This window comes from Globicephala melas, chromosome 6 (genome assembly GCF_963455315.2).
Source record: "Globicephala melas chromosome 6, mGloMel1.2, whole genome shotgun sequence".
NCBI lineage: Eukaryota > Metazoa > Chordata > Mammalia > Artiodactyla > Delphinidae > Globicephala > Globicephala melas.
Window position 1 is genome coordinate 83,969,879 of NC_083319.1, and position 26,349 is coordinate 83,996,227.

General features: G+C 34.3%; 1 protein-coding gene across 6 annotated transcripts in view; it reads right to left on the bottom strand.

Annotated features, from left to right (window-relative positions):
- The window catches only part of AGTPBP1 (ATP/GTP binding carboxypeptidase 1), a 170,714-nt gene that overhangs the window by 107,180 nt on the left and 37,185 nt on the right, over positions 1–26,349 (bottom strand). For all 6 annotated transcript variants that reach the window (XR_009564368.1, XR_009564367.1, XM_060301096.1 and 3 more), the window contains exons 3-8: positions 18,699–18,823; positions 11,260–11,327; positions 6,811–6,874; positions 6,253–6,399; positions 5,519–5,650; positions 3,609–3,702 (exon numbers count right to left, since the gene is read on the bottom strand). Coding sequence is in view for 4 of the 6 variants with exons in the window: in XM_060301096.1 (XP_060157079.1) it covers positions 3,609–3,702; positions 5,519–5,650; positions 6,253–6,399; positions 6,811–6,874; positions 11,260–11,327; positions 18,699–18,823 (630 nt within the window). In the remaining 2 variants the exon portion in view is untranslated. The remainder of the gene's footprint in view (positions 1–3,608; positions 3,703–5,518; positions 5,651–6,252; positions 6,400–6,810; positions 6,875–11,259; positions 11,328–18,698; positions 18,824–26,349) is intronic.

Here is a 26,349-nt window from a genome sequence, read left to right on the forward strand (position 1 = left end):
ACTCAGAATTTTCCCATCTACAGCTAAGTCTTAATTCAAAATTTAAAAAATCTTAACAGCACTTTCAGAAACAGTCTTTCTGCCTGCTAGCAGTTGTTTACAACACATTTGAACCAAACAGAAATGCTCTGACATTTTCTAAGCCTTAAACTACATGTTTTTCTCTTGATGTTTATTCTTCAATGCTGCCAAAACTGGATATGCACCCAATTCCTTCTGCCCATCATGCTTGTTCCACAGCCCCATTAGATGAAAAGAAATTATGAAGTTTGGTGCAAAGTCGTCTTGACAGTTTTACCAAGATGTTTTTTAAAAGGTATTTTTAAAAACTTCAGTACTAAGGAATTTCTGCAATTCTATATCAGTTATAAGCCAGTATGAATTTATAATATAAAAGTTACCCAACAATTACAGAATAGTATTTATTGAAAAGTACATTTTTATATGTTGATTAGAATTTCTCAGCACCAATATTTTATACTTCCTCATATATTTTTCAGTCTTCACAAGTCCCACACAGAATAACATAACTAACATGGCTTTGAAAGCAGCCTGTGGCTTATTCATTTGGGAGCAGTGAGGGAGGAGAAACTGAAGCCCCAGGTACTCATGAAGTTATTTAAGTTGCGGGGGGAGTCAATCCTTGCAATAACCTCCAAACCTGTAGTGAAACTCAGAAAGAGTTACAATAGCTTTTAGAGTTGCTTCCTTCTAGATTAACAGTGTTTAAATCCAAAACCTAAAATTGGAAAGGAAAGGAAATTCTAAAGGAAAGCACCGCTCTTCAAACATAAATAATAACCCTCAATCTTCTTCAACTAACTAAATGCACGGCATTAAGGGGAGGAAGAATTGGTATACAAATGCTCTAGATGTTGAGATTGTTTAATTAAGGGGGAGATCCTACAATTATTCAAAATAATAAAGGAATCATGATATAGATGTCTGGTCAATGAATAGTTTATCCTTTTTAAAGTAAAAATAAAGTTTAAAGAGTTTTTCTTTTTAAAATATAGAAAAAAGAATGAAGGAATAATGTAGATAATTTACATTCCTTTCTCAGAAGTTTAGACCCACTGATTTCTACATGGTTTTGGAAATAGTCCATGTTGTATATTATACAGATACTTGTGAAATGTTCTTTTCTCATAGGAACTTTTTATATTAGGTTTGGTAACTTGGTTACAATAGAGTAATGTAGATCTTAAGTAGGAGATCATAACCAAGATCAAGATTAATTTTAAAGTACTTTAAAGATCAAGAAGAGAAAAGCCATAAAAATTTTAAAGATAAAGAATATATTTTTAATATTAACTAGGATTCATGCACATCCACATTACTACATTACTTACCTAAACTAATTACACTGCATTAATATAGCCATTGTGCTAATTACAAGAATTAACTCATTAAATCCTCATAACAACCTTATGATGTAGGCACAAATACTACCATTTTATAGACAGGAAACTGGGGCATAAAAAGTTAGGCAACTTACTTCATATCATGAGGCCAGTAAGAGCTAACATGCAAATCAAGTTCTGCCGAGCTCCAAAGCCCACTCACTACACTACATCAATTCTGGAAGTTGGTTTTACTAATTGTGAACAATCATTTTCTTTATCTTGTCACATTTCATCAGATGCTCTAAGACTGTGTGTATGATCTTTATATAAGTAAATATGCTGTCATCCCACCAAATAATATTTAATAAATAATTATATGTGCAAGTAAGCTTCCATTTTCAAGCAGGGTAAAAGCTAAACATCTGGCCTTTATTAAGTAAGGGTGAAAAGACTGAGTATGTTCTGGACATTATTCATTTGTAAAATTTAACCAAACAGTTGATGTGGACAAGTTCTTCCTTATAAAAGAATCACAGCTAATAAAAGTAGAAAGAATGAGAAAATTATTGAGAAAATAATTCCAAAAAGGTTTATTATTAAGAAAAGGTTTTTTATTGGGAAAAAGGTTCCAAAAAGTCACTATTTTGGAACCTTTTAAGAAATAATGGATCAGGCAATGCTATGAAATATTGCTAAGTTTTTAGGTGAAAGGGGATGGAACATTTCAACACAATGATTTTCAGTGGTGCAAAACAGAGACCCAGCACCACCTATGAAATATTTTGACCATTAAAAAAAAAAAAAAAACAAATCTAATCAAGCCTCAAGCTCCATCAGTCTACAGAAAATTTGAGGGATATACCTACAAATTTAGTGATCCCAGTATACAGTCATCTTAATCTATGTTGGGACATTCTATAAGATGCCACCCAGTTCCTTCAACAAATAAAACAGAACGGAAAAGTAGGGGGACTGTTATTGACTGCAAAAAATTACAAGACTTATCAATCAAGTAGAATGTAGAGGCCTTATTTGGATCCTGATTTGAACAAGCCAACTGTAAAAAAAAAGACATTCCTCAGACAATCCGAAAATATTAGATGATCTTAAAGAATTATTAATATTGTTGAACAAAGAAATGATACTTTGGTAACACTAAAAGAAAAAAACTATGTCTGATAGTGATCATACTAAAGAATTTACAGTATAAACGTCATGGCTGATATTTGCTTTAAAGGGCATTTGGAGACAACTGGAGAAAACTAAACACACTGGATTTTAGATTGTGTTAGGGAATTAATCATTTTGTTGAGTATGATTACAGTATTATGGTTATTTTTTAGGTCCCTATTTAGCAGAGTTACATAATGAAATATTTAGGAGAAAAGTGAGAAAATATCTGGTATTGGCTTACAGAAATTCATATATATGTGGAAAACATCTGGGATTTGCTTAAAAATACCCCAGGAAAAATAAATAAAAGTCTGGAGGGGGAATAAATGAAACAAACATGGCAGAATGTTGATAACTGTTGAATATAATAAGTAATAATTAATATAAGTGCTGTATTTGAAAAATTCCATAATAAAAATTTTTTTTAAAGAATGACCATTAATTTGGCTTAAGAAAGTACTAAATATAATGAAATAACTGAAACTGCTTTCATTTTGAGGTTGAGAGACCTACAAATGAATGTGCATATGTGTGTATATATATTTATTTATTATTTATTTATTTATGGATGTGTGTGTGTGTGTATATATATACACACACACACAAATACACACATATATAACACATATTTTGAGATATATATACATATCTCAAAGTAAGAAAAAGAATAACATGATTTTGACAAAGAAGAAATGTATAAAGTTAAAATATATCCAGATAATTGTAAGACTGAAGGAAGTAGTCATTAAAAGACTGTAAAATTGGGTAGGGAATATAGTAGGCACTCAATAAATGTTTCTGAATGAATGATACTCTATAAATGGTCTTTTTTCCTATTATAGTATCTAGGAATGTTCAAAGTCTAAATTTCCATAACACTATGTTCAATGAATGTATCTAATTTTGATATATTTTTGAAGATTAAACTTTATACTAAAGAAAATCTGTATCATAATTAAATCACTATTTAAGAACTGAGAAAGGACCTTAGATACAATTTAACTCAACCTGCTCATTGTACAGATCAAGATGGTAAGGCCCAAAATAACAAAGGGTATACCTCTATTTACACTTAATACATTTACTCACTTCATAAGACTGGAATTCTTCTTACTAAATGGTCCGATGATTTTAAACATCAGTTCCACAACTCCATTTTTCCCTAAGGATACGGAATTCACAGCTGGGAAGGTGAAAAAAAAGATGTAAAGTGATTTAAAAACCTCAGTGAGTAGAAACGTATATACATGTGATACATAGCCAAAAATATATACAAATTGTTTAGTAAATGTGAACTCAAGTCCCTCGTAAAGTCCATCTTAGTCAATACTTCAAAGGAAGGGGGGTTTTTTTGCTTTATTTTTTAATGTTGCAGGGAAATTGCAGTTACATGTTGTTAAAACAAAGTGTTAGACAAAGGCGTGCCAATGGAAAAGAAGTTAAAACAAATTATGAAAGGTCCTAGAAGCTGTTAATTCTTTCAACTGCAGGGAATTACCCAAAAGGAACAACAAATCAGATCTGCATTTTAGATACAGGTCAGATCTAACAGCATTGTAGGAAAGATGGATTTGAGAGACACATTAGGAGACTGTGGTCTAGGTGAGAGGTAATGAGGACCTTAACTAAAGCGACAGCAGTAGGGAAAAACAGGTACACTTTAGACAGAACATGCAAATAATTACCTAACCAGAAAATTGTGCCTAACATTTTCAATCCTGAACAAATATTATTTAAAAATTATAAATACACTGTTTACTGACCTCCTGGTGCTTAATTAAATAAAATGCCACCGAAAATGTAGTTCCTAAAGTTTTGTATGACAATTTTAATTTCCTCTATATCTGTTTATTACTCCATTATCGCTTCTAATTTTAGTCTGTTTTGTGTTCCTTTTTCCTTCATTCAGTGGTTTATCTGTTTTATTTTTAATCCAATTGTTTTATTTTTTAAATCAACTTTTGAAGATTTCATAACGTATTTTTTCTTTACTATTTCATTCCTCTGCTTTCCTTATGTTTATTGTTCTGTTCCTAATTTCTTTGTTTAAACAGCCAATTAATTCATTTCCTTATGTGCTTCTTAATTATTTAAGTGTTAATTATTTAAGTATTCAAAACTATTTTCCTGTGAGTACACCTTTAGCTATATTGTCAAAGTATAGATACAGATAAATAAATACACACACACACGCATCTACCACTTTGATTATCGTTATTTTGTGATGATGTTCTGCAATAATATGTACTGTACAGTCTCAATTCTAGGTGTTTTATTAATCATTCCAATCCCATAGTCAGGGAATAGAAGAAAATCCATACCTCAGGGGATTGGGACCTAATATTACATTAGTGAGAGAGGGAGAGTGTGTGTGTGTGTGTATGCCCTTTGGGAGCCACTTATATTACATTAGTGAGAGAGGGAGAGTGTGTGTGTGTGTGTGTGTGTGTGTGTGTGTGTGTGTGTGTGTGTGTGTGTGTGTGTGTGTGTATGCCCTTTGGGAGCCACTTCATCTAAGACTCTCTCCCTGTGATTACTGTTTTCTCCAGCTTCCTCAGAGGCTCCTGTGCTATTTATTTTCGGTTCTGCTACTTCCCTATTCATTACTGAAGAGAATTAGCTCCAGGTGACTATGCCACCACATTCCTTCCTTCTCAATTTTCCTCTCATCTGTGAAAATCCAAATACGCATAGCAGTTTTTCCAGCTTCCAATGTCCTCATATTCCTCCAAATCTTCTCCACAGGCCACCTACTCATCCCCCTTACTACATGCCTTTACAAACTGGGGGAATTAATGAGAATTCTGAAGATTTTGTCATCTCACCTTCTTACCCTACCTCACTTCTGTGGTGGGGGGTTAGAATTACAAAGAGCCATATTAAATATTCTCTTTCCTTGTCCACAAATTTTAGAGACTTATGAAGTTAAAGTACAGAATTTTCATTTTGCGTTAACTTCACAACACTGAGCTAACTAAAAGCTGCTCTGAAATACTCACAGTTGGCAGAATATACTCGTAAAAGCTGAAGACAAGGCAAAACCAAGCGATGATTCTGCAAATTCTGTTTGACCAAATTCAGGGTTATATTTAGAGCTCCATTAATTCTAGCTTTCGCTCCAAATTTTTTGTCTGTTTAAGAAAAATGAACAAACACAATTTATTCATATATAACTTCTGAATAAAATGAAATGTCATAAAACAATGAAATTTCTAAAACTAATATTGTAAATTCATATTATCAACTAAAAGTTGATCTGAGATAATTAAAGCTGTAATCATTTTCTTATATGATTATGATTAAAAGCTTAACTAGACTGTAAGCTTTTTAGGCACTGAGACGTGACTATAAGATGACTATTAATGAAAAGCAAACACATTCTACCTGCATGCTCCTCAAAGCATTCCCATCCACACTCCCTCCTTCTGGCCTCAACAATATCCATGTTATGTGTATCTTTTGTAACATATATATGCAGGGACACACACACCAAGACACACTTCTGACTTTAACGCATTTTTTCTTCCTTTTTCCACCATATGCAATAGAATTACTCAGGAATTTAGGATCCTAAATTCTTGCAGGTCACTAGTTGACTGTAAAAAGCATTCCATGACTCAGACCAAGACAAAGCAGTAGCATTTTAGATTGTAAAATTTACCAGTTTCAAGGCACACAGAATTGATGTAACAAAAACAGTTCCACCTGAGAGTCATACAAACAAAACCCTTACCTTTCGGTCCAATTTTTGCAAGAATGGAATGAATCTGCACCATTAACTCCTCATTCAGAGGAGATTCTTTATTGGCGTTCATAAGTATCTGTAATAATATTTGTGAACCACCTTTGGAGACTAAGAAACTCGCTCTTCGACCTCCACCTAAGAAGTTTTTTGAAAGAAATATGTTGAAATCGCAAATTCTTCTATAACATATTAGATATCACAACCTGTTAGCTTTAAAGAAGTATTAAAAGTGATGACTTCAGAAAGCAAACAAATAGCATCAAAATAAAATTTTATTTTATTTATGTTAGTTTAAAAAATAGCGCAGACAGTAAATAAAAGTGATGCAAAACTCTACATTCAAGGCTCTAAAACACATGGGTTTGAGGGACACCAGAAGATACCAAAAACAAAGCAAGAACAAGAGTATGACATTTTCGCTTCCAAATTCCAATACTCAGAATAGCCTCTGTATGAGTATCAGAAAATTCCAAAAAAAAGTACACATGATGCATTTCTGATCATTGTTTACAAACAGAAATTACACCAAAGGAAACAAAAACTTACCAGCTGACACCAGCTCAACAAGAATGCTTAAGATATTAAGTGTAGTTTGAAGATCTTTCGTTTTCTGAAATAAATAGTTTATTTGCTTTATTAAAACATTGTAAATTTGTGATTCCCAAACTTTTTCTGTCTGTCGGGAACCACCTATATTTTACAGATGACCTTTTTGGTTTCTCTAAGAATAAACGTATTCAGGTTTTCACTATTCTCACACATCACTTCAGTCTCTTATTGTCCTTAAAATTTTTTGGAAATCATCTGAGCTATTATTTTCTTATTATCAAGAGGAATTAATTTGTCATTTGAACTCGTCAACTTCTACCAAATAGACAATACAAATAAATGTATTAAAATATAAAAGGCACTACAATGTATATATGGTGACTATCCAGTGAGCTCCCCTCTCAAAAAGTAACTGCATTATCAATTTCTTGTGCATCCAGCAAGATACTGTACACACATAAAAGTAATCCATGTAAATACACATGTATACATAGATTTATTTCTCCAAATGGTATTACTGCTCTATAGATAACTATTTTTATACTGATATTTTTACATGTCAATAAATAGTTTCTTCACCCTTTTTTAAGGGCCTCATGATATATTCCACTGCATGGCAATACCATTGTTTATGCAACCAGTCACCTATCAATGGGATATTTAAATTTTTTAAATCTTTTGCTATTAAAAATTGCAACCAAAACTAAGTACGTACACTTACAGGGAAGCAAGTACAACTGTACATGGGATAAATTCCTAGAATTTCTGGGTCAATGATATGGGCATTTATTTTGATAGTAGATATTACTAACTTGCTCTTCACTGAGCAATTTGCACTCCAACCCACAATGCAGAAAAGTAACTATTTCCCAAAGTCTGAACAACCAATCTAATAAGAGAAAATGTTTAAATACTGTACTTTGGTTATATTTCTCTTACTAAAAGCAATGCTTGGATGAAGAAAACCACATAGACAGCAGAACTGTGGCCTATTCAAGGAACTGCCTCATCCCCAGAGTAGAAGGATTTTACAGTGCTTATTTAGAGGAATTTCGGAATTGCAATGTATCAGTGACTGGAATGGGACTCTTGTTCTTCCCCTTCCCAAAAGGGAATAAGTGTTGTCTACTTCACCATTTAAGGGCAGAGACTAATGGAACCAGAAAGTCAAATCCAGACCAGAAAAAGGACCACACATTAACCAGAGACCCTTGTCTTAGCACTGTGGGTGTTAACTGGACCACTGGCTTACTGGGGACGGAGTTGGAAGAATGAGAGACAAACATTTGTTAAAGAAAAGAATGGACTGCGGCAGGAGCAGTATTGCTAAGTGTTCATCTTCTTCCTGGGTACACAGCCAAACCACATTTTCCAGCTCTTTTGCAATTACATTTGGGCCATATGACTGAGTTCAGGCCACTGGAATCTGAATGGAAGTTGCACTTCTATCTCATTTACCAGGGAAGTGGGATAATTATTTTTTTAAATACAGTTTTTTATTTTTAATTTTTAAAAAATTTTATACAATTTTAAAAGGTTACTTTCCATTTAGTTATTACAAAATATTGGCTATATTCCCCATGTTGTACAATACACCCTTGTACAAAACTATCTTGCACCCTATAGTTTTTTTGGGGGGGAGGGGATATAGTTGTTTTACAATGTTGTGTTAGTTTCTACCGTACAGTGGAGTTCCCTGTGCTATACAGAAGGTTCTCATTAGTTATCTATTTTATACATATTAGTGTATATATGTCAATCCCAATCTCCCAATTCATCCCACCACCCCTTTCCCCCCTTGGTGTCCATACGTTTGTTCTCTACGTCTGTCTCTATTTCTGCCTTGCAAACAGGTTCATCTGTACCATTTTTCTAGATTCCACATACATGCGTTAACATATATTTGTTTTTCTCTTTCTGACTTACTTCACTCTGAATGACAGTCTCTAGGTCCATCCACGTCTCTACAAATGACCCAATTTCGTTCCTATTTATGGCTGAGTAATATTCCATTGTGTATATATACCACATCTTCTTTATCCATTCGTCTGTTGATGGGCATTTAGGTTGCTTCCATGACCTGGCTATTGTAAATAGTGCTGCAATGAGCATTGGGGTGCATGTGTCTTTTTGAGTTATGGTTTTCTCTGGGTATATGCCCAGTAGTGGGATTGCTGGGTCACATGGTAGTTCTATTTTTAGTTTTTTAAGGAACCTCCATACTGTTCGCCATAGTGGCTATATCAATTTACATTCCCACCAACAGTGCAAGAGGGTTCCCTTTTCTCCTCACCCTGTCCGGCATTTATTGTTTGTAGATTTTTTGATGATGGCCATTCTGACCAATGTGAGGTGATACCTCGTTGTGATTTTGATTTGCATTACTCTAATAATTCGTGATGACTAACAGACATATAGGAGAAACTGACAATAATACATAATAGTAGAAGACTTTAACACCCCACTTACATCACTGGACAGCTTATCAGACACAAAATCAAAAAGGCAACAGTAGTCTTAAATGACACCAGAGGCCAGTTGGACTTAATAGGTATCTACAGGACATTACATCCCAAAACAGCAGAATACATAATCTTTTCAAGTGCACATGGAACCTTCTCCAGGATAGATCACATGCCAGGCCACAAAACAAGTCTCAACAAATTAAAAGGCACATGAAAAGATGTACAATGAGGATAATTATTATAGAAGTGCAAATCAAAACAACAATGAGCTATCACCTCACACCTGTCAGAATGGCTACCATCAAAAAGAACACAAAAAACAAATGTTGGCGAGGATGTGGAGGAAAAAACCCATGCACACTGTTGGTGGGAATGTATATTGGTGCAGCCACTGTGGAAAAGAGTGTGGAGGTTTCTCAAAACTAAATATAGAACTACAGAATGACCCAGCAATTCCCATCCTGAGTATATATCCAGAAAAAAACAAAAACACTAATTTGAAAAGATATATGCACCCCGATGTTCATAGCAGTACTGTTTACAGTAACCAAGATATGGAAGCAACCCAAGTATCCATAAACAGATGAATGGATAAAGAAGATGTGGTATATATATATATATATATATATATACATATATATATATATATATATACACACACACAATAGAGTATTACTCAGCCATAATAATGAAATTCTGCCATTTGCAGTAATGTGGATGGACCTAGAGAATTTTATGCTTAGTGAAACAAGTCAGACAGAGAAAGACAAATATTGTATGCTATCACTTATATGAGAACTCTAAAAAATAATACAAATGAATGTATAAAGCAAAATTGGAACATTCTCACAGATACAGAAAACAAACTAGTGGTTACCAGTGGGGAGAGAAAATGGTGGAGGGGCACATTAGGGGTACAGAACTGAGTTAAAAAATACTAAGTATAAAACAAATAGGCAACAAGAATATATTGTATAGCACAGGGAATTTATAGCCATTATCTTGTAATAACGTTTAATGGAGTATAAACTGTAAAAACACTGAATCACTATGCCGTACGCCTGAAACTATAAAAAATATAATATTGTAAATCAATACTATACTTCAATTAAAGGAAAAAAAAAAAGAGAATTCCCTGGCAGTCCAGTGGTTAGGACTTCACACTTTCACTGCTGAGGGCACAGGTTCCATCCCTGGTCAGGGAACTAAGATCCCACAAGCCATGCAGCACAGTCAAAAAAAAAAAACACACACACACATGAACTCACTCCCTGATCATTTTTTTTCCAGTTCTACTAAGATATAATCTGACATATAACATTGTTTAAGTCTAAGGTATACAATGTACTCACTCACTCCTTATTTTTAACATTGCACTGAATAAAATATAAAATCTTGATTCTGTCTTGCTGATCCACCCCGAACTGTTATACTAGCATTGAAACTTAATTAATATCAATATAATATAGTTATTCAACCAATGTATGAAGTGAACTTAATCATAAATGAATAACTAACAGTATAAATGAGAATTTCCAATTTCAATCTTTTTTTTTTTTTTTTTTTGGCCATGCCACACATTATGCAGGATCTTAGTTCCCTGATGACCAGGAATCAAACTCATGCCCCCTGCAGTGGAAGCACAGAGTCTTAACCACTGGACTGCCAGGGAAGTCCCTCAATCATTTATTTTAAGCTAAAGATTTATTTCCAACTAATGCTTTATTTTCTATTACCAATTAGAATGGCATATTAAGATTTAAAATATGGTTATCATTATAATCCTAGGGAAATACACTTAGAGGTTTATCTAATATATGTTAGAATGTTTATATCCCCATTCCAAATAATTTAAAAAAGAAAACAAACTTCCATTCATTGGCTCTACCTCTAGGATAAAAATTCTGTACTTTGTAATTTTTTTTCTCTCAGTATTGGTTGCTATTAACAGCTACATAATTAAAGCATGTCAGTGACTTACCTCTAATGTTGACAGCAGAACTTCCATTCCTGTAGAACCTTTGGCTGTCATTTCTCTCCTTGTTTTTTCTGAAAAGTAGGAAAAAAAGTTTTCTTCTAAAACATGAAAGAAAAAAAATTACATATAGTTTTATCACACAGTTAACATTTACTAATATTAGATATTATATTAGTTATAATTATATTATATTAGATAATATTCCCCGTGGTATACAACATATCCTTATGGCCTATCTTACATCAAATACTTTGTACCTCTCACTCCTCACCACTATATTTTCCCTCCCTCCCTCCCTACTGGTGACACTAGTTTGTTCTCTGTATCTGTGAATTTGCTTCTTTGTTGTATTCACTAGTTTGTTATATATTTTAGATTCCACAGTTAAGTGATATCATACAGTATTTTTCTTTGTCTGACTTATTTCACTTAGTATAATGTCCACCAAGTCCATCCATGTTGCTGCAAATTTGTTCTTTTTTATGGCTGAGTAGTATTCCATTGTGTGTGTCCGTGTGTTTGTGTGTGTATATCACATCCTCTTCATCCATTCATCTGTTGATGGACACTTAAGTTGCTTCCATATCTTGGCAATTGTAAATAATGCTGATATGAACACTGGGGTGCATATATTTTTCAAATTAGTGTTTTTGTGGCTTTTTGGATATATACCCAGGAGTGGAATTGCTGGGTCATATGGTAGTTCTATTTTTAGTTTTTTGAGAAAGCTCCATACTGTTTTCCACAGTGGTTGCACCAATTTACATTCCCAACGACAGTGTACAAGGGTTTTTTCTCCACATCCTCACCAACATTTGTTATTTGTGTTCTATTTGATAATAGCCATTTTGACAGGTGTGCGGTGATAGCTCATTGTGGTTTTGAGCTACATTTCACTGATGATTAGCAATATTGAGCATCTTTTCATATGCCTGTTGGCCACCTCCATTTTCTCTTTGGAAAAATGTCTGTTCAGTTCTTCTTCCCATTTTTTAATTAGGCTATCTGTTTTTTTTTTTTGATGTGAAGTTGTATTAGCTGTTTATATATATTAGATATTAATCCCTTATCAGTCGAATCATTTGCAAATATTTTCTCCCATTCAGTAGAAATGGAAACTAGATGATCCTTTTCATCACAATAAATAGAAAAAAAAGGTTGTCTTTTTGTTTTGTCAATGGTGTCTTTTGCTTTTAAATTGAATTAGGTCCCATTTATTTATTTATTTTTGCTTTTATTTACTTTAGGACATGAATCCAAAAAATTATTGCTGCAATTTATGTCAGTGTTCTGCCTATGTTTTCCTCTAGGAGTTTTATAGTATCCAATCTTACATTTAGATCTTTAATCCAATTTGAGTTGATTTTTGTATATGGCATTAAAGAATGTTTTAATTTCATTCTTTCACATGCAGCTGTCCAGTTTACCCAGCACCACTTACTGAAGAGGCTGTCTTTTCTCCATCGTATATTTTTGCCTCCTTTGTCATAGATTAAGTACCTGGGTTTATTTCTGGGCTCTCTATCTTGTTCCATTGATCTATGTGTCTGTTTTTTGTGCCAATACCACACTCTTTTGATTACTGTTGCTTTGTAGTATAGTCTGAAATCTGGGCGTGTGATTCCTCCAGCTCTGATCTTCTTTCTCAAGATTGTTTTGGCAATTTGGGGTCTTTTGTGTTTCCATACAAATTTTGAAATTATTTGTTTTAGTTCTGTGAAACATGCCATTGGTATTTTGATAGGGATTGCACTGAATCTGTACATTGCCTTGGGTAGTATGGTTATTGTAACAATACTGATTCATCCAATCCATGAACATGGTATATCTTTCCATCTATTTTTGTCATCTTCAATTTCTTTCATCAGTGTCTTATAGTTTTCAGAGTACAGGTCTTTTGCCTTCTTAGGTAGGTTTATTCCCAGGTGTTTTACTCTTTTTGATGTGATGATAAATGGGATGGTTTCCATAATTTCTGTTTCTGATATTCTGTTGTTAGTGTACGGAAATTCAGCAGATTTCTGTATATTAATTTTGTATCCTGCAACTTTACCAAATTCATTGAGGAACTCTAGTAGTTTCTGGTAGCATCTTTAGGGTTTTCTATGTATAGTATCATGTCATCTGCAAACAGTGACTATTTTACTTCTTCCTTTCCAATATAGATTCCTTTTATTTCTTTTTCTTCTCTGATTGCTGTGGCTAGGACTTCCAAAACTATGTTGAGTAAAAGTGTTGAGAGTAGGAATCCGTGTCTTGTTCCTGATTTTAGAGAAAATACTTTCAGGTTTTCATCACTGAGTATGATGTTAACTGTGGGCTTATCACATATGGCCTTTATTATGTTGAGGTATGCTCCCTCTACGCTCACTTTCTGGAGAGTTTTTACCATAAGTAGATGTTGAAGTTGTCAAAAGCTTTTCTGCATCTATTGAGATGATTATATGGCTTTTATTCTTCAATTTGTTAATGTGGCACTATTTCATTTGTGGATATTGAAGCATCCTTGCATCCCTGAGATAAATCCTACTTGATTATGGTATATGATCCTCTTAATGTATTGTTGGATTCAATTTGCTAATATTTTGGTGAGGATTTTTGCATCTATGTTCATCAGTGAGATGGGCCTGTAATTTTCTTTTTTTGTGATATCTTTGTCTGGTTTTGCTATCAGGGTAATGCTGACCTTGTAGAATGAGTTCAGAAGCATGCCTTCCTCTGCAATTTTTTGGAGTAGTTTCACAAAGATAGGTATTAACTCTTCTCTAAATATTTGGCAGAATTCACCTGTGAAGCCATCTGGTCCAGGACCTTGGTTTGTTGGGAGTGTTTTAATTACTGATTCAGTTTCATCACTGATAATTGGTCTGTTCATATTTTCTGTTTCTTCCTGGTTCAATCTTGGGAGACTGTACATTTCTAAGAATTTACCCATTTTTCCTAGGTTGTCCATTTTATTGGCATATAGTTGTTCATAGTAGTATCTTATGAGTTTTTGCATTTCTGTGGTTTCAGTTGTAATTTCTTTTTCATTTCTGATTTTATCAATTTGAGCATTCTCTTTTTTTTTTGATGTATCTGGTTATAGGCTTATCAATTTTGTTTATCTTTTTATCTTTTCAAAGAACCAGCTCTTATTTTCACTCATTCTTTCTAATTTTTTTAAGTCATTTTATTTATTTCTGCTCTGATCTTTATGATTTCTTACCTTCTACTAACTTTGGGTTTTGTTTGTTCTTTCTTTTTCTAGTTTGTTTAGGTGTAAGGTTAGGTTATTTGAGATTTTTGTTTCCTGGGCTAAGCTTGTATCACTATAAACTTCCCTCTGAGAACTGCTTTTACTGCATCCTATAGATTTCAGACCATTATTTTCATTTCATTTGTCTCCAGGTATTTTATGATTTCCTCTTTGATTTCTTTAGTGATCCATTTATTGTTTAGTAACGTACTGTTTAACCTCCACATATTTGTGGTTTTCACAGATTTTTTTCCCTTGTAGTTGATTTCTAGACTCATAACATTGTGGTTATAAAAGATACTTGATATGACTTCAATTTTCTTAAATTTACCTAGGCTTATTTTGTGGTCTAGCATGTGAACTATCTTGGAGAATGTTCCATGTGCACTTGAAAAGAATGTGTATTTTGCTGCTTTCAGATGGAATGTTCTATATATATCTATCAAGTCCATTTGGTTAAATGTGTCATTTAAGGCCAGTGGTTCCATATTGATTTTCTGTCTGGATGATATGTCCCTTGATGTAAGTGGAGTGTTAAGCCCCCTACTATTATTGTGTTACTGTCCATTTCTCCCTTTATGCCTGTTAATACTTGCTGTATGTATTTAGGTGCTCCTATATTGGGTGTAAATTTATTTACAATTGAATTGATCCCTTGATCATCATGTTAAGTCCTTCTTTGTCTCTTGTAATGGCCTTTAAAGTCTGATACAAATATTGCTACTCTGGCTTTCTTTTGATTTCCATTTGCATGGAATACTTTTTTCTGCAGAGGAAATGTTTAAAGCTAGCAGAGGTCGATTCATGAGGCTCAATGAAAGAAGCCATCTCTATAACATAAAAGTGCAAAGTAAAGGAGCAAGTGCTGATGTAGAAGCTGCAGTGAGTTGGTTACACAAAACAGCAGATTTTCAATGTAGACAAAATAGCCTTATATCGGAAGAGATGCCATCCAGGACTTTCATAGCTAGGGAGAAGTCAATATCTGGCTTCAAAGCTTCTGTCATTAGGGACTAATGCATCTCGTGACTTGAAGTTGAAGCCAATGCTCATTTACAATTCCAAAAATTCTAGGGCCCTTAAGAATTATGCTTAATCTACTCTGCCTGTATTGTATCAATGGAACAATGAAGTCTGGATGACAGCGCATCTGTCGGCCAACATGGTTTGTTGAATATTTTAAAGCCCACTGTTGGGACCTACTGCTCAGAAAAAAAAAAGATTTCTTTCAAAATGGGACTGTTCACTAACAATGCACCTTGTCACTCTGATGAAGATATACAAGATTAGTGTTGTTCTCATGCCTGCTAACACAACATCCACTCTGCAATCCATGGATCAAGGAGTAATTTTGCCTTTCAAGTCTTCTTATTTAAGAAATACATTTCATAAGGCTATAGTTGTCATAGGTAGAGATTCCTCTGATGGATCTGAGCAAAGTCAGTTAAAAACCTGTAAAGAATTCACCATTCTAGATGCCATTAAGAACATCTGTGATTCATGGGAAGAGGTTAAAACATCAACATAAACAGAAGTTTCAAAGAAGTTGATTCCAACCCTCATGGATGACTTTGAGGGATTCAAGACTTCAGAGGAGGAAATAACTGCAGATGTGGTGGAAACAGCAAGAGAACTAGAATTAGAAGTGGATCCTGATGATATGACTGAATTCCTGTAATCTCATGATAAAATACTAACAGATGAGGAGCTGCTTCTTATGGATAAGCAAAGGAAGTGGTCTTGAGATGGAATCTACTCCTTGTGAAGATTGCTGAAGTGACAACAAAGGATTTAGAACACTACAAAAACTCAGTTGATAAAGCAGCAGTAGGGTTTGAGAGGATTCATTCCAGTTTTAAAAGAAGTTCTACTGTGGGTAAAATGCTATCAAACAGCACCACATGTTATAGAGAAATCATTCGTGAAAGAGTATGTGTGGCAAACTTCACTGTCTTATTTTAAGAAATTGCTACAGCCACCCCAGCCTTCAACAAACACCACCTCAATCAGTTAGCCGCCTTAACTATTGAGGCAAGACACTCCAACAGCAAAAAGATTATGACTCACTGAGGGCTTACATTTTAAGCAATAAAGTATTTTTTAATTAAGGTATGTACATTTTTTTAGACATATGCTATTGCACATTTAATAGATTACAGTACAGTGTAAACGTAACTTTAATATGCACTGGGAAACCAAAAACTTCATGTGACTCACCCTATTGCAATATTTGCTTTAGTGCAGTAGTCTGAAATCGAACCTACAATATCTCTGAGGTATGTCTGTAGTTCCACATATGAACCACAGCATATATCATAAATAATTTATTATTGATAATAGTTGTATAATGTAGTTATAATGTCCCAGAGTTTGGCTACATCAAAATTAATTCAACCATTCTCCATAGTTGGATATTTAAGGTTGTTTCTTGGTCTTTGACTTTACAAACAGTGAAATAAACACCTCCAAATATTCTTTTATATAATAAGATTTTTATTTCACTCAGATTTCTGAGAGTGAAAGTGTTAAGTAAAATAGCAGGTGCACTTTAAATTTTAATAAACATTGCCAGATTCTTTCCTCCAAAGTTTATAATAATTATTGCACCACCTACAGTGTATAAGAATATCCTATTTTCCATGCCTTCAATGGCACTGGATATTGTCATTCTCTAATTTCTGCCAATCTAAGTAGTGAGAAATATCTTAGTTGTTTTCATTAGTAATTCCTGACTTTTAAGAAAGTAAAGAAGCTTTTCATACTGGTTATTTGCATTTCTTCTTCTTTGAGCTGTAAATTCCTAAACTTTCTCTCTCAAATGGATAGACAACTGGATTATGCTATAAATAATGATGGGACAATCTTTCACTAGTAATTTACACTGTGTTAACTATAAACAGAGTCATTGTATTATACAACCCCAGGGGGCAGTATTCAGGGGCTGGCTCTCCCATTTGTGGGTGGCAGGGTGAGGAAAAGGACAATCTCTGGTAGTGGTATGACTAGGGGCATTTTCAGTAGTGATGTTGGAGTCGGGACTTCTAGACTATGATGGGAAGAGTCTACAGTGGTGAGAGCAATTATACGCAAGTAGTATCTATAGGTTTGGAGAATTTGTTTTCTTTGTTTTTGTTGGGGTGTTTTGTTTTGTTTTAAGGAGTTATTTCATATGCGAATACAGTGAATATACTCGGTACACCTATCTATCTTTGCACTAATACAGTGACCATCCTTATACATTTACCTTAGTTGATAAGCACAATATTTCAATGACCTACACCTCCAGAATAATGAAATAATAAAAAACTAAATAAATTAAAATAATTGTGAGTTGTCTGGATCTTAATTTTAACAGAATGCCTTCAATGTATCACTGTTAAATATAAAGGTAGCTACTGGTTTACCCTTATTTAGAAAAAGAAAAATCAAGGTTTTTTTTTAATCAAGCACAGATTTTGGAATCTTAAATTTCTTTTTTAGCTCCTATTGAGGTAATCACATGGGTTTTATTCAACCTGTCCAAATAATGCTATACTGATATATTTCTTGATATTATAATTGGACTTAATTCATTAATGTTTTATTTGGGATTTTTCAAATTTAGGTTCCTAAGTGCAAAGTTAATACTTTTCTTCTCTTGTACTCTGTCAAGGTTTTGATACCAACTAAGTAGTACTAGCTTCATAAAACAGATAAATTATGCCTAATTACAGACATCATTTATTGAACATTTTTAACATTATTTTTACATGTTTCTCATGTAAATTACATGATAATTACATGATATCTCTTATCTCTATTTCAGAGATGGTGCAGCTAAGTCCTAGAGATTCAAAACTTCCCTAAGGTCACCCAATCACTGAATGACAGGGCTTGCATTTCAAAGTGGGGAACAACACTAATAACCAACATAATACCTGCCATCTTTTTGTCAACATTCTAGAAAAAGTAGTACTGGAATTAGGTGTTGTCTGAAAATTGGGGAAAGGGGGGCATTCATACATAAGTAAACTCATAATAATTTTTTAGAAACAATGCTTTGAAGATCAATTTCTTCCACAGTTATTCACTTTTCTACTTCTTGAGTCTATGGGAGAAAGTTCAATTTTTACATAACCATGTATTTATCAAAAGTCTGAACATTCTTAGCATCTACTTTTAAAGAATTAAGAAAGCATTCCAAAAACAAGAGATTAAAGTTTACCTTGACTCTGAGCCAGATGAAGAATTTTTGATGTAACATATCTGGCAGTATCTGATTCTGTAGATTCAGTATTGATCTTCTCCAGCTGAGCCAGGAGTCCCACAATCCGAGAGTTATTGGTAAGGCTAAAAAAAGAATGTTACTTTAAATTAGGGCACATTCTACATCAATTGCAAATAAAATACTATAAAGATCAGTGTTAAAAACAAATCAAAACAAAATTCTACCCTTCTAAAAACTTTAAGCATTTACACGTCACATTTCCTTACTCTGTGTTAGAGCTTAACATTGCTATGTTCTGTTGATTTACATGAGAAACATTCTATTTCAGGAAACCACAAAAGTGCATTCAACTCTATCCAGCAATCTTTTATCACATTCTGACAATTCACCTTTCCACTCTCCAAGCAGACTTTTTATACATCCTATGCTTTCCTCAAAACTCTAACCATCCCTTCTAACCCACTCCATTCTCAGTTAGCACCCTGCTTCATAACTATTATAAAATCAAAAAAGAATACATTCATTTCCCACAAACAGTTCCTTAAACCTCTCTGATTCTCTACCCACATTCTTTCTTCTTTATTCCCATTCATTATACATTTGCACATTTGGTGCTATTCTAGGTACTGCCAACAGTGAACAAAATGAACAAAAATTCCTGCCCCTCAGAGTGAACATTCTGATGGGACAAATTAAATACATAAATAATTATATAGTACAAAGGAGGTAGGAAGCACTATGGAGAAAAGCGGGTTGTGGGAATAAAAGATGCAAGGGTGCAGAAGGTTGCAATTTTAGACAGGGTGGTCAGGGAAAACTTTGAGAGGGTACCATTTAGGGAAAGGCCTGAAAGGAGTAAGAGAGTAAACGGTACAGATACCCACAGAAAGAGCTGACCAGAAGACAGAGTCACAATCATCAAAACATCAAGGCAGGACCGTGCCTGCTGTATTCAATTAAGAGTGAGATGGGGGCTTCCCTGGTGGCGCAGTGGTTGAGAGTCCGCCTGCTGATGCAGGGGACACGGGTTCGTGCCCCAGTCCAGGAAGATCCCACATGCCACGGAGCGGCTGGGCCCGTGAGCCGTGGCCGCTGAGCCTGCGCGTCCAGAGCCTGTGTTCCGCAAAGGGAGAGGCCACAACAGTGAGAGGCCCGCATACCGCAAAAAAAAAAAAAAAAGAGTGAGATGGCCACAGCAGACTTAAAGGAGAATAACGGTAAAAGATGAGGTAAGAGTTGAGGGTGGGGTAGAAGAGAGCACAATCATTTAGAGCCTTATAGGCCACTGTAAAAACGTGGACTTTTTGCAACTAGGTGAGCCAGGAAGTTTTTGAGCAGAAGAGTGATGTGATCTGACTTGATTGATTGATTGATTGATTTTATTTTTGGCTGCGTTGGGTCTTCGTTGCTGCACACGGGCTTTCCTCTAGTTGCAGCGAGCAGGGGCCACTCTTTGTTGCGGTGCACGGGCTTCTTGTTGTGGTGGCTTCTCTTGTTGCGGAGTATGGGCTCTAGGCACGAGGGCTTCAGTAGTTGTGGCTCACGGGCTCTAGAGCACAGGCTCAGTAGTTGTGGCACACGGGCTTAGGTGCTCCACAGCATGTGGGATCTTCCCGGACCAGGGCTTGAACCCATGTCCCCTACGTTGGCAGATGGATTCTCAACCACTGCACCACCAGGGGAGCCCTGACTTGCTTTTAAAAGGCTCTCTTTGGCCGGTATGTTGAGACTCAAAGAACAATCCCTCCACTGGCATGCCTGACCCCAGCGCTTCTTGCATTCCCAATGTATTTGTTCCTTCAATTAATCTTTCTCTGATTCATCATTTAGCTCTCCCTTTCAACTGGATCATACCCATTGGCACACAATATGATCCAGGAGCTCCCACTAGTTACCACCCCATTTCTCTGCTACTCCTTGAAGGAAATGTCTGTACTTGACCTCTCCATTTCCTCTCATGTTGTTCACTTTTTCAAACTACTAGTTTGGCATCTGCACTCTGAGGTCTCCCCAAAACCTCCTGTGGTCACTTCTTTCCTTGTCAGATTCAGAATCTCAGCCCTATCCCAATCAGCTCCTTTTTTCTTCACTTTCTCCCTTGGGCTTCAATGGCTCCATATTCTCCTGATTTTCTTCCTATCGCCACTTCTTTTAGATCGACTCTACTGGCTCCTCCTCCAACAAACCTCTAGATGCTGAGGACCCCCCCACAGCTCTATCCCCAGCCCTCTTCCCTTCACTCTCTCCATTCTACTGCCCCAAGCAATCTCATCTAACCCCACAGCTGGATGTTAGATTAAAACTGATATGTTGCCTGGCTCCTACATTCAACTCCAGCCTCAACCTGCTCCTCTTCCAAATCTTAACTTTCCCAAACTCACATGAAACCATCAGTTGCTCAAGACAAAAATCTAGACTCCCTTTCCCATGCCCAGCTCAATATTAGCTCCATCTCTAAAACACCTCAAATCCATCCACTTCTCTCCATCTCTTATCATTATTACTACCCAAGTCCAAGCAATCATCATTTCTCACTTGGCAATTACAGCATCCTAAATAATCTGCTTTCATTCTTGCTGCCCTCATACTGGGATCCAAACACACCGGACTTCTACCAGCTCCTTGAATATAGCAAGTTTCTTCCCAATCTCAAGGTCTTTACATTTGCTGTCCTCTCAACCTAGAGGATAATTTCTGCCAGTTCTTCATATGGCTGGCTCCTTCTCATTTCAGGTTACAACCTGAAGATGTCCCCACTTCTCCACCAGCCCCTCAGCTTCCAATATTAAAATGTGTCCAATGATGTAAGCTTCACAAAGGTAAAGACCTTGCATGTCTTATTCTATATACGTAGTATTTCGAACAGTGGCTAGCACAGAATAGGCAATACCCAGCTATATTCAGAATGAACAAAAAAATGAAGAAGCATATGGAAAACAGTATATTTACACTTTTTTTAGATTAACAACTAGACTCAATGCTTTAAATTTGGAGGTACTTCATCTGAAAAGGTATCTGGAGGATGAAAAAAACATATTGAGCATACTATTTAAGAATGTAACTAAAATAAAATAATACAATATTTCCCAATTTTGCAAATAGCCAGCATTATATGGAAATGAAAATATATATCACTATGTATAAATCTCTAAATGAAAAAACAACAAAATGTATACAGTATGATATTAACATAAAGTTTTAAAATATACAAATTCAATACAATATATTCTTTAGTGTGTGTGTGTGTGTGTGTGTGTGTGTGTGTACGTATATTTTCCCCTCCCCAACAATGGTATCATTAATATGTTTGTCTATCTTTATTTTCTGTAAACTGGTAGTCGAATTTAAAGGCCTAGTCTGATCAAGGCCTGATTTGGTGACATGAATTCTTTGTAAGTGGTACTGTAATCTTCCATAAGGAAGCAAACAGGGTCTGGTTATCTTACTTTTGTAATATAAGCAGTCACTGGTTACCACTGCCTAGATCCATTACTTTAGTAGGGGTTGAAAAGCACTGATACTCTACCATTTCCATTCCTTCTACTTCTTACCTAGGACAATTCCATAAAAAGAAAAATCCCTTATTTAATTATCCAGAGGTATAATTCATCAAATAAAAGCAAAATAAATGCTGGATTTTTAATTTATCTTTATTTACCAGTTTTCAGAAGAATGAGTTCATTTCCAAAAGTCCTCCCCAAGTAATCAATGAAGTATTTTGATTTCCTGTATCAATATGTACTCACAGATTTAAACGCATATGATACATTTTATCCACTGTAGTTATTAATGCTCAAATTGCCCCACCTTTGATCAATGGGAGCCTCTTCGTGTGGGCTCCCAAGTCCTTTTGTTATGATCCTAGTCTTTGATAGCTTCCTGGATTTTGATATAACAAGACTGTTATTAGGCCAGCAGTTCTCAGTATATGCTCTACAAAACTGAGTACTTGAGGCTCTTTCAGAAAATCTGTGAGGTCAAAAACTATTTTCATAAAAATACTAAGACACTATTTACCTTTGACACAGTGTTGACATTTACATTGTTGATCTGAAGGCAATGGTGGATAAAGTGCTGGCACATGATACAATCAAGACAGTGACACCAAATTGTAGTCACTGTGTGATAACTAGCAGTCACCATGTTCTTCACCAACATGCACTCACAGTTAAAAACAAAAATGCCAGTTTCACCTATGAGTATACATTTTTTAATATTCTGTGTGCACATAAGACATTTCAGCTGCACAATGAAATAGGATGGTTGAGGGAAAACACTTGTGTGGTTGTTTAAACTGCAAGCTGAACTAGTTACTTTTTCCAAAGAACATCATTTTTACTTTAAAAATACAACTGACAATGATTATTTGCACTGGGGTATTCTGGAATACATTTTCTTGGCAATAAACAAAGTGAGTCTATCATTTCAAGGAAACAACTGATAGATTTGTTACCAATGATTAAATGTGAACTTTCAAGCAAAAATTAGAATCTTGGAAAACAAAGATCTACCATCATGACCTTGACAGCTTCCCCCTTCTTAAAGAATTTTCTGATAAAATCACTGGTGATATTAGTAAATGTAATTTTTTTAAACTGTGTAATAAACATTGTCAATATTTAGAAGGTCTGCATAACTCACTGAATCAATATGTTCCAAATACTGACCAATGTGTGATGTTACAAATTCAGACATGGGAAAAAGAACCAGTCAATATGCAAAAGAGACCAATGGATTTTAATGTAAAAGAAAATAAAAAGTTCACATATGTGGTTTCTGATTCCACAGTGTAACTAACCTTTAAGAAACTACCACTTATCAAGTTTTAGTGTAATATCAAAGAAAATCCACTTCAATTTGCATTTCAAACAATATGGCTTTATTTCTAAAGTACATTGTTATCATTCAGAAATGTTTATTCCTCGCCTATAATTATCACTCTTGCTTTAATCACATTTTTACTGTTTCTCTCCAAATACTGAACACACACCTTTATTTTCCTCCATCATAAATCAAAGGACAATTAGCCACAATTATCTGAAAAGGCCTTTTATTCAACTATTCCTTCCTTTTCTAAATATATACCTATGTGAGCCCATATTGTAGCCATATACTTTAACAACATGAATACTCATAAAAACATATATGTACGTACGTATAACATATGTGTGTACTATAAACAATATGTATACTGATGTATGTATGACAGTTTGAACTCAGAAGCAGATAAGAGAATCTAGCTGTCTTCCATTAAACCAGACATTAAAGAGACTTGCAAAAATTTAATAAATCATGCCACCTTCTAAATATTTTTGATAATTTAGTTATTTTAAAATATTACTATGTTATTATGCAATGGGTTTATTACTGTTATTTTTAAATGAAGTAATAAAATTTTTTTAATTTCTCAGTTTTAATTTATAATATGGTAAATATCAATAGATTAAAAATAATGCACATTCAACAAAAGCTTTTACGAGTCATTAATTTAAGAGCACAAGGGGGTTCTTAGACAAAAAGTTTGAGAACTGTTGTTCTCAACTTATCTTGTACATTTTGTGCTCTGATCTGGAATCGACCCTTTCTCCAAAAAGCCCTGGTTCTTTCTGGTAAGAAATGGTATTAAGACACCACAGTCTGCATACTAGAGAGCAAATACATCTTTAAAAACAATTCTGTAACCTAGATTTAAGAAAAATTTGCATTATGGAAACCAGGATTCTGAAATTTAATAATTGAGTGGGTTTTTTTGTTTAGTTTTCTCCAGTTATTTTTCTCTTAAAGGTCATCTGTTAGCATTTTTCAGTAGCTAATAAAACATCTACTATTAAAAATATTCAAAAACATACAAAACACACTGATCATAACACATGCTCTGTTCCATTCCAAAGTAAGAGTTTGAATTTTAAATTAAATTACACCACTATCAAAGTAAAACAACTTGCAACTAAGTGATTTGTTTCTAAGAATCATGCTCTTACAAATTATAGATGGATAGATGCATGAATTTTTTGAAGGACGGCAAACAAATGGAAATTAAGAACGTAGGCAAGTTGATTTCCCTATTTTTACTTTTCTCATTGACAGAATAAAAACTGAACGAAATATTCCAAGCCACCCCCAACTCAGCTCTAAAAATTTAAGGCTGCTGACACTAATGTTGAGAGAACTGCAGGGTGAACACCAGAGGGCACCTCTACCTACTGAATGATTTTTAGACTTTGGAAAATCCAAGGATAAAGGTAAAAACAAAAGCTATACAACTATTCAATGAGTGATCTGAGCTACACAGCAGAGCAGAAAATTGTTAAATAAAGAGGCTCAGACAAGGATTTATCTTCCCTGCCTTGCCCTATTTTTAGATGAATCAAAATGAGACCAAGACCAACCCCGGGAGGTTCCATTTATAACTGCTAATGTTAATTACTTTATAGTAAAAAAATCATGGAATTGAAAATATGATCAATGTGAAATACATCAAATCGAGTTAACTTTCCAATGTATATTTTAAACTATCACTCAAATATTTGTTTCACTGTAGTGGTCTCCTACTGCTTTTGATTCTTTGAGTTTACATTCAGCCTTACAGCTATTTCCCTAAAAACATAATTTTTTTGTATGTTACAAAAGTCTCAATGGTGTATAGATATTACCTTGCAACAAATAATTTCCCAAGCAAGTGCAAGGGCTAAAGAACCTATCTTCACATTATAAATAAATTTTATTACCTTTTCATCTTAAAATGTAAATTGAATACAGATAGTAAACGTCTTCATAAACAAGATATAAACATCTGACAGCAAAAAATTCATTAAAATATATCAAAGTTTTAGACTTAACCAAGACTCATAGTAATTAAGATTTAATTTCAAACAATATAGTTTTATGTCCAAAATATGCACATTATCTTTCAGAAATGGTTGTTCCTCATTTACAACTCTTTTTTTTTATTACTTTTGCTTTAATCATATTTTTATTGTTTCTCTCCAAATACTGATCACAAATCTTTATTTTTCTTTATCGTACAGCAAAGGACAATGAAAAATAGAAATTTCACTACCATTCCTTTATAGAAATAGTTAAATATTTAAATATGTAAGTTTGGAAAATAATATTCTAAATGGAAGAGAACAATACTTCTCTAACTACTTCTAAGATAATAATTAAACACAATAAAGGCTTCTTTAACAATAAATGTAGCTCAATAGTATCAAGGGATTTGTTAAAGAAAACCAATAAAAGTTTGTTAAAAATTTAAATAACCTGAATTTATACCAGTGTCAACAATAATTAAAGTTATACCTTAAATTTCTTCACCAAAGTTAACTAAATGCTAATTATTTTATATTCATTATTTTTAAAAACTTCTCCGGTCTTGTTCTAGTGGGATTTTAGGTAAGTGCATATGGCTAACTTCTAACTTTAACTTTCCCCCAATATTTGTTCTCTCTTTTATAGTAACAAGAGTTTTAGCCAGGCCTATTCCAACTCTGTTAAAACCACATTTCTCAGCCTCACTTTATACTCTTAAAAATTATTAGGGACACCCCTCAAAGAGTTGTTATTTGTATGGGAAATAGGGATAAACCTGAAAAACCAGTGCACTGAAAACTACAAAATACTAGTGAGAGAAGTTAAAGAAAATCAT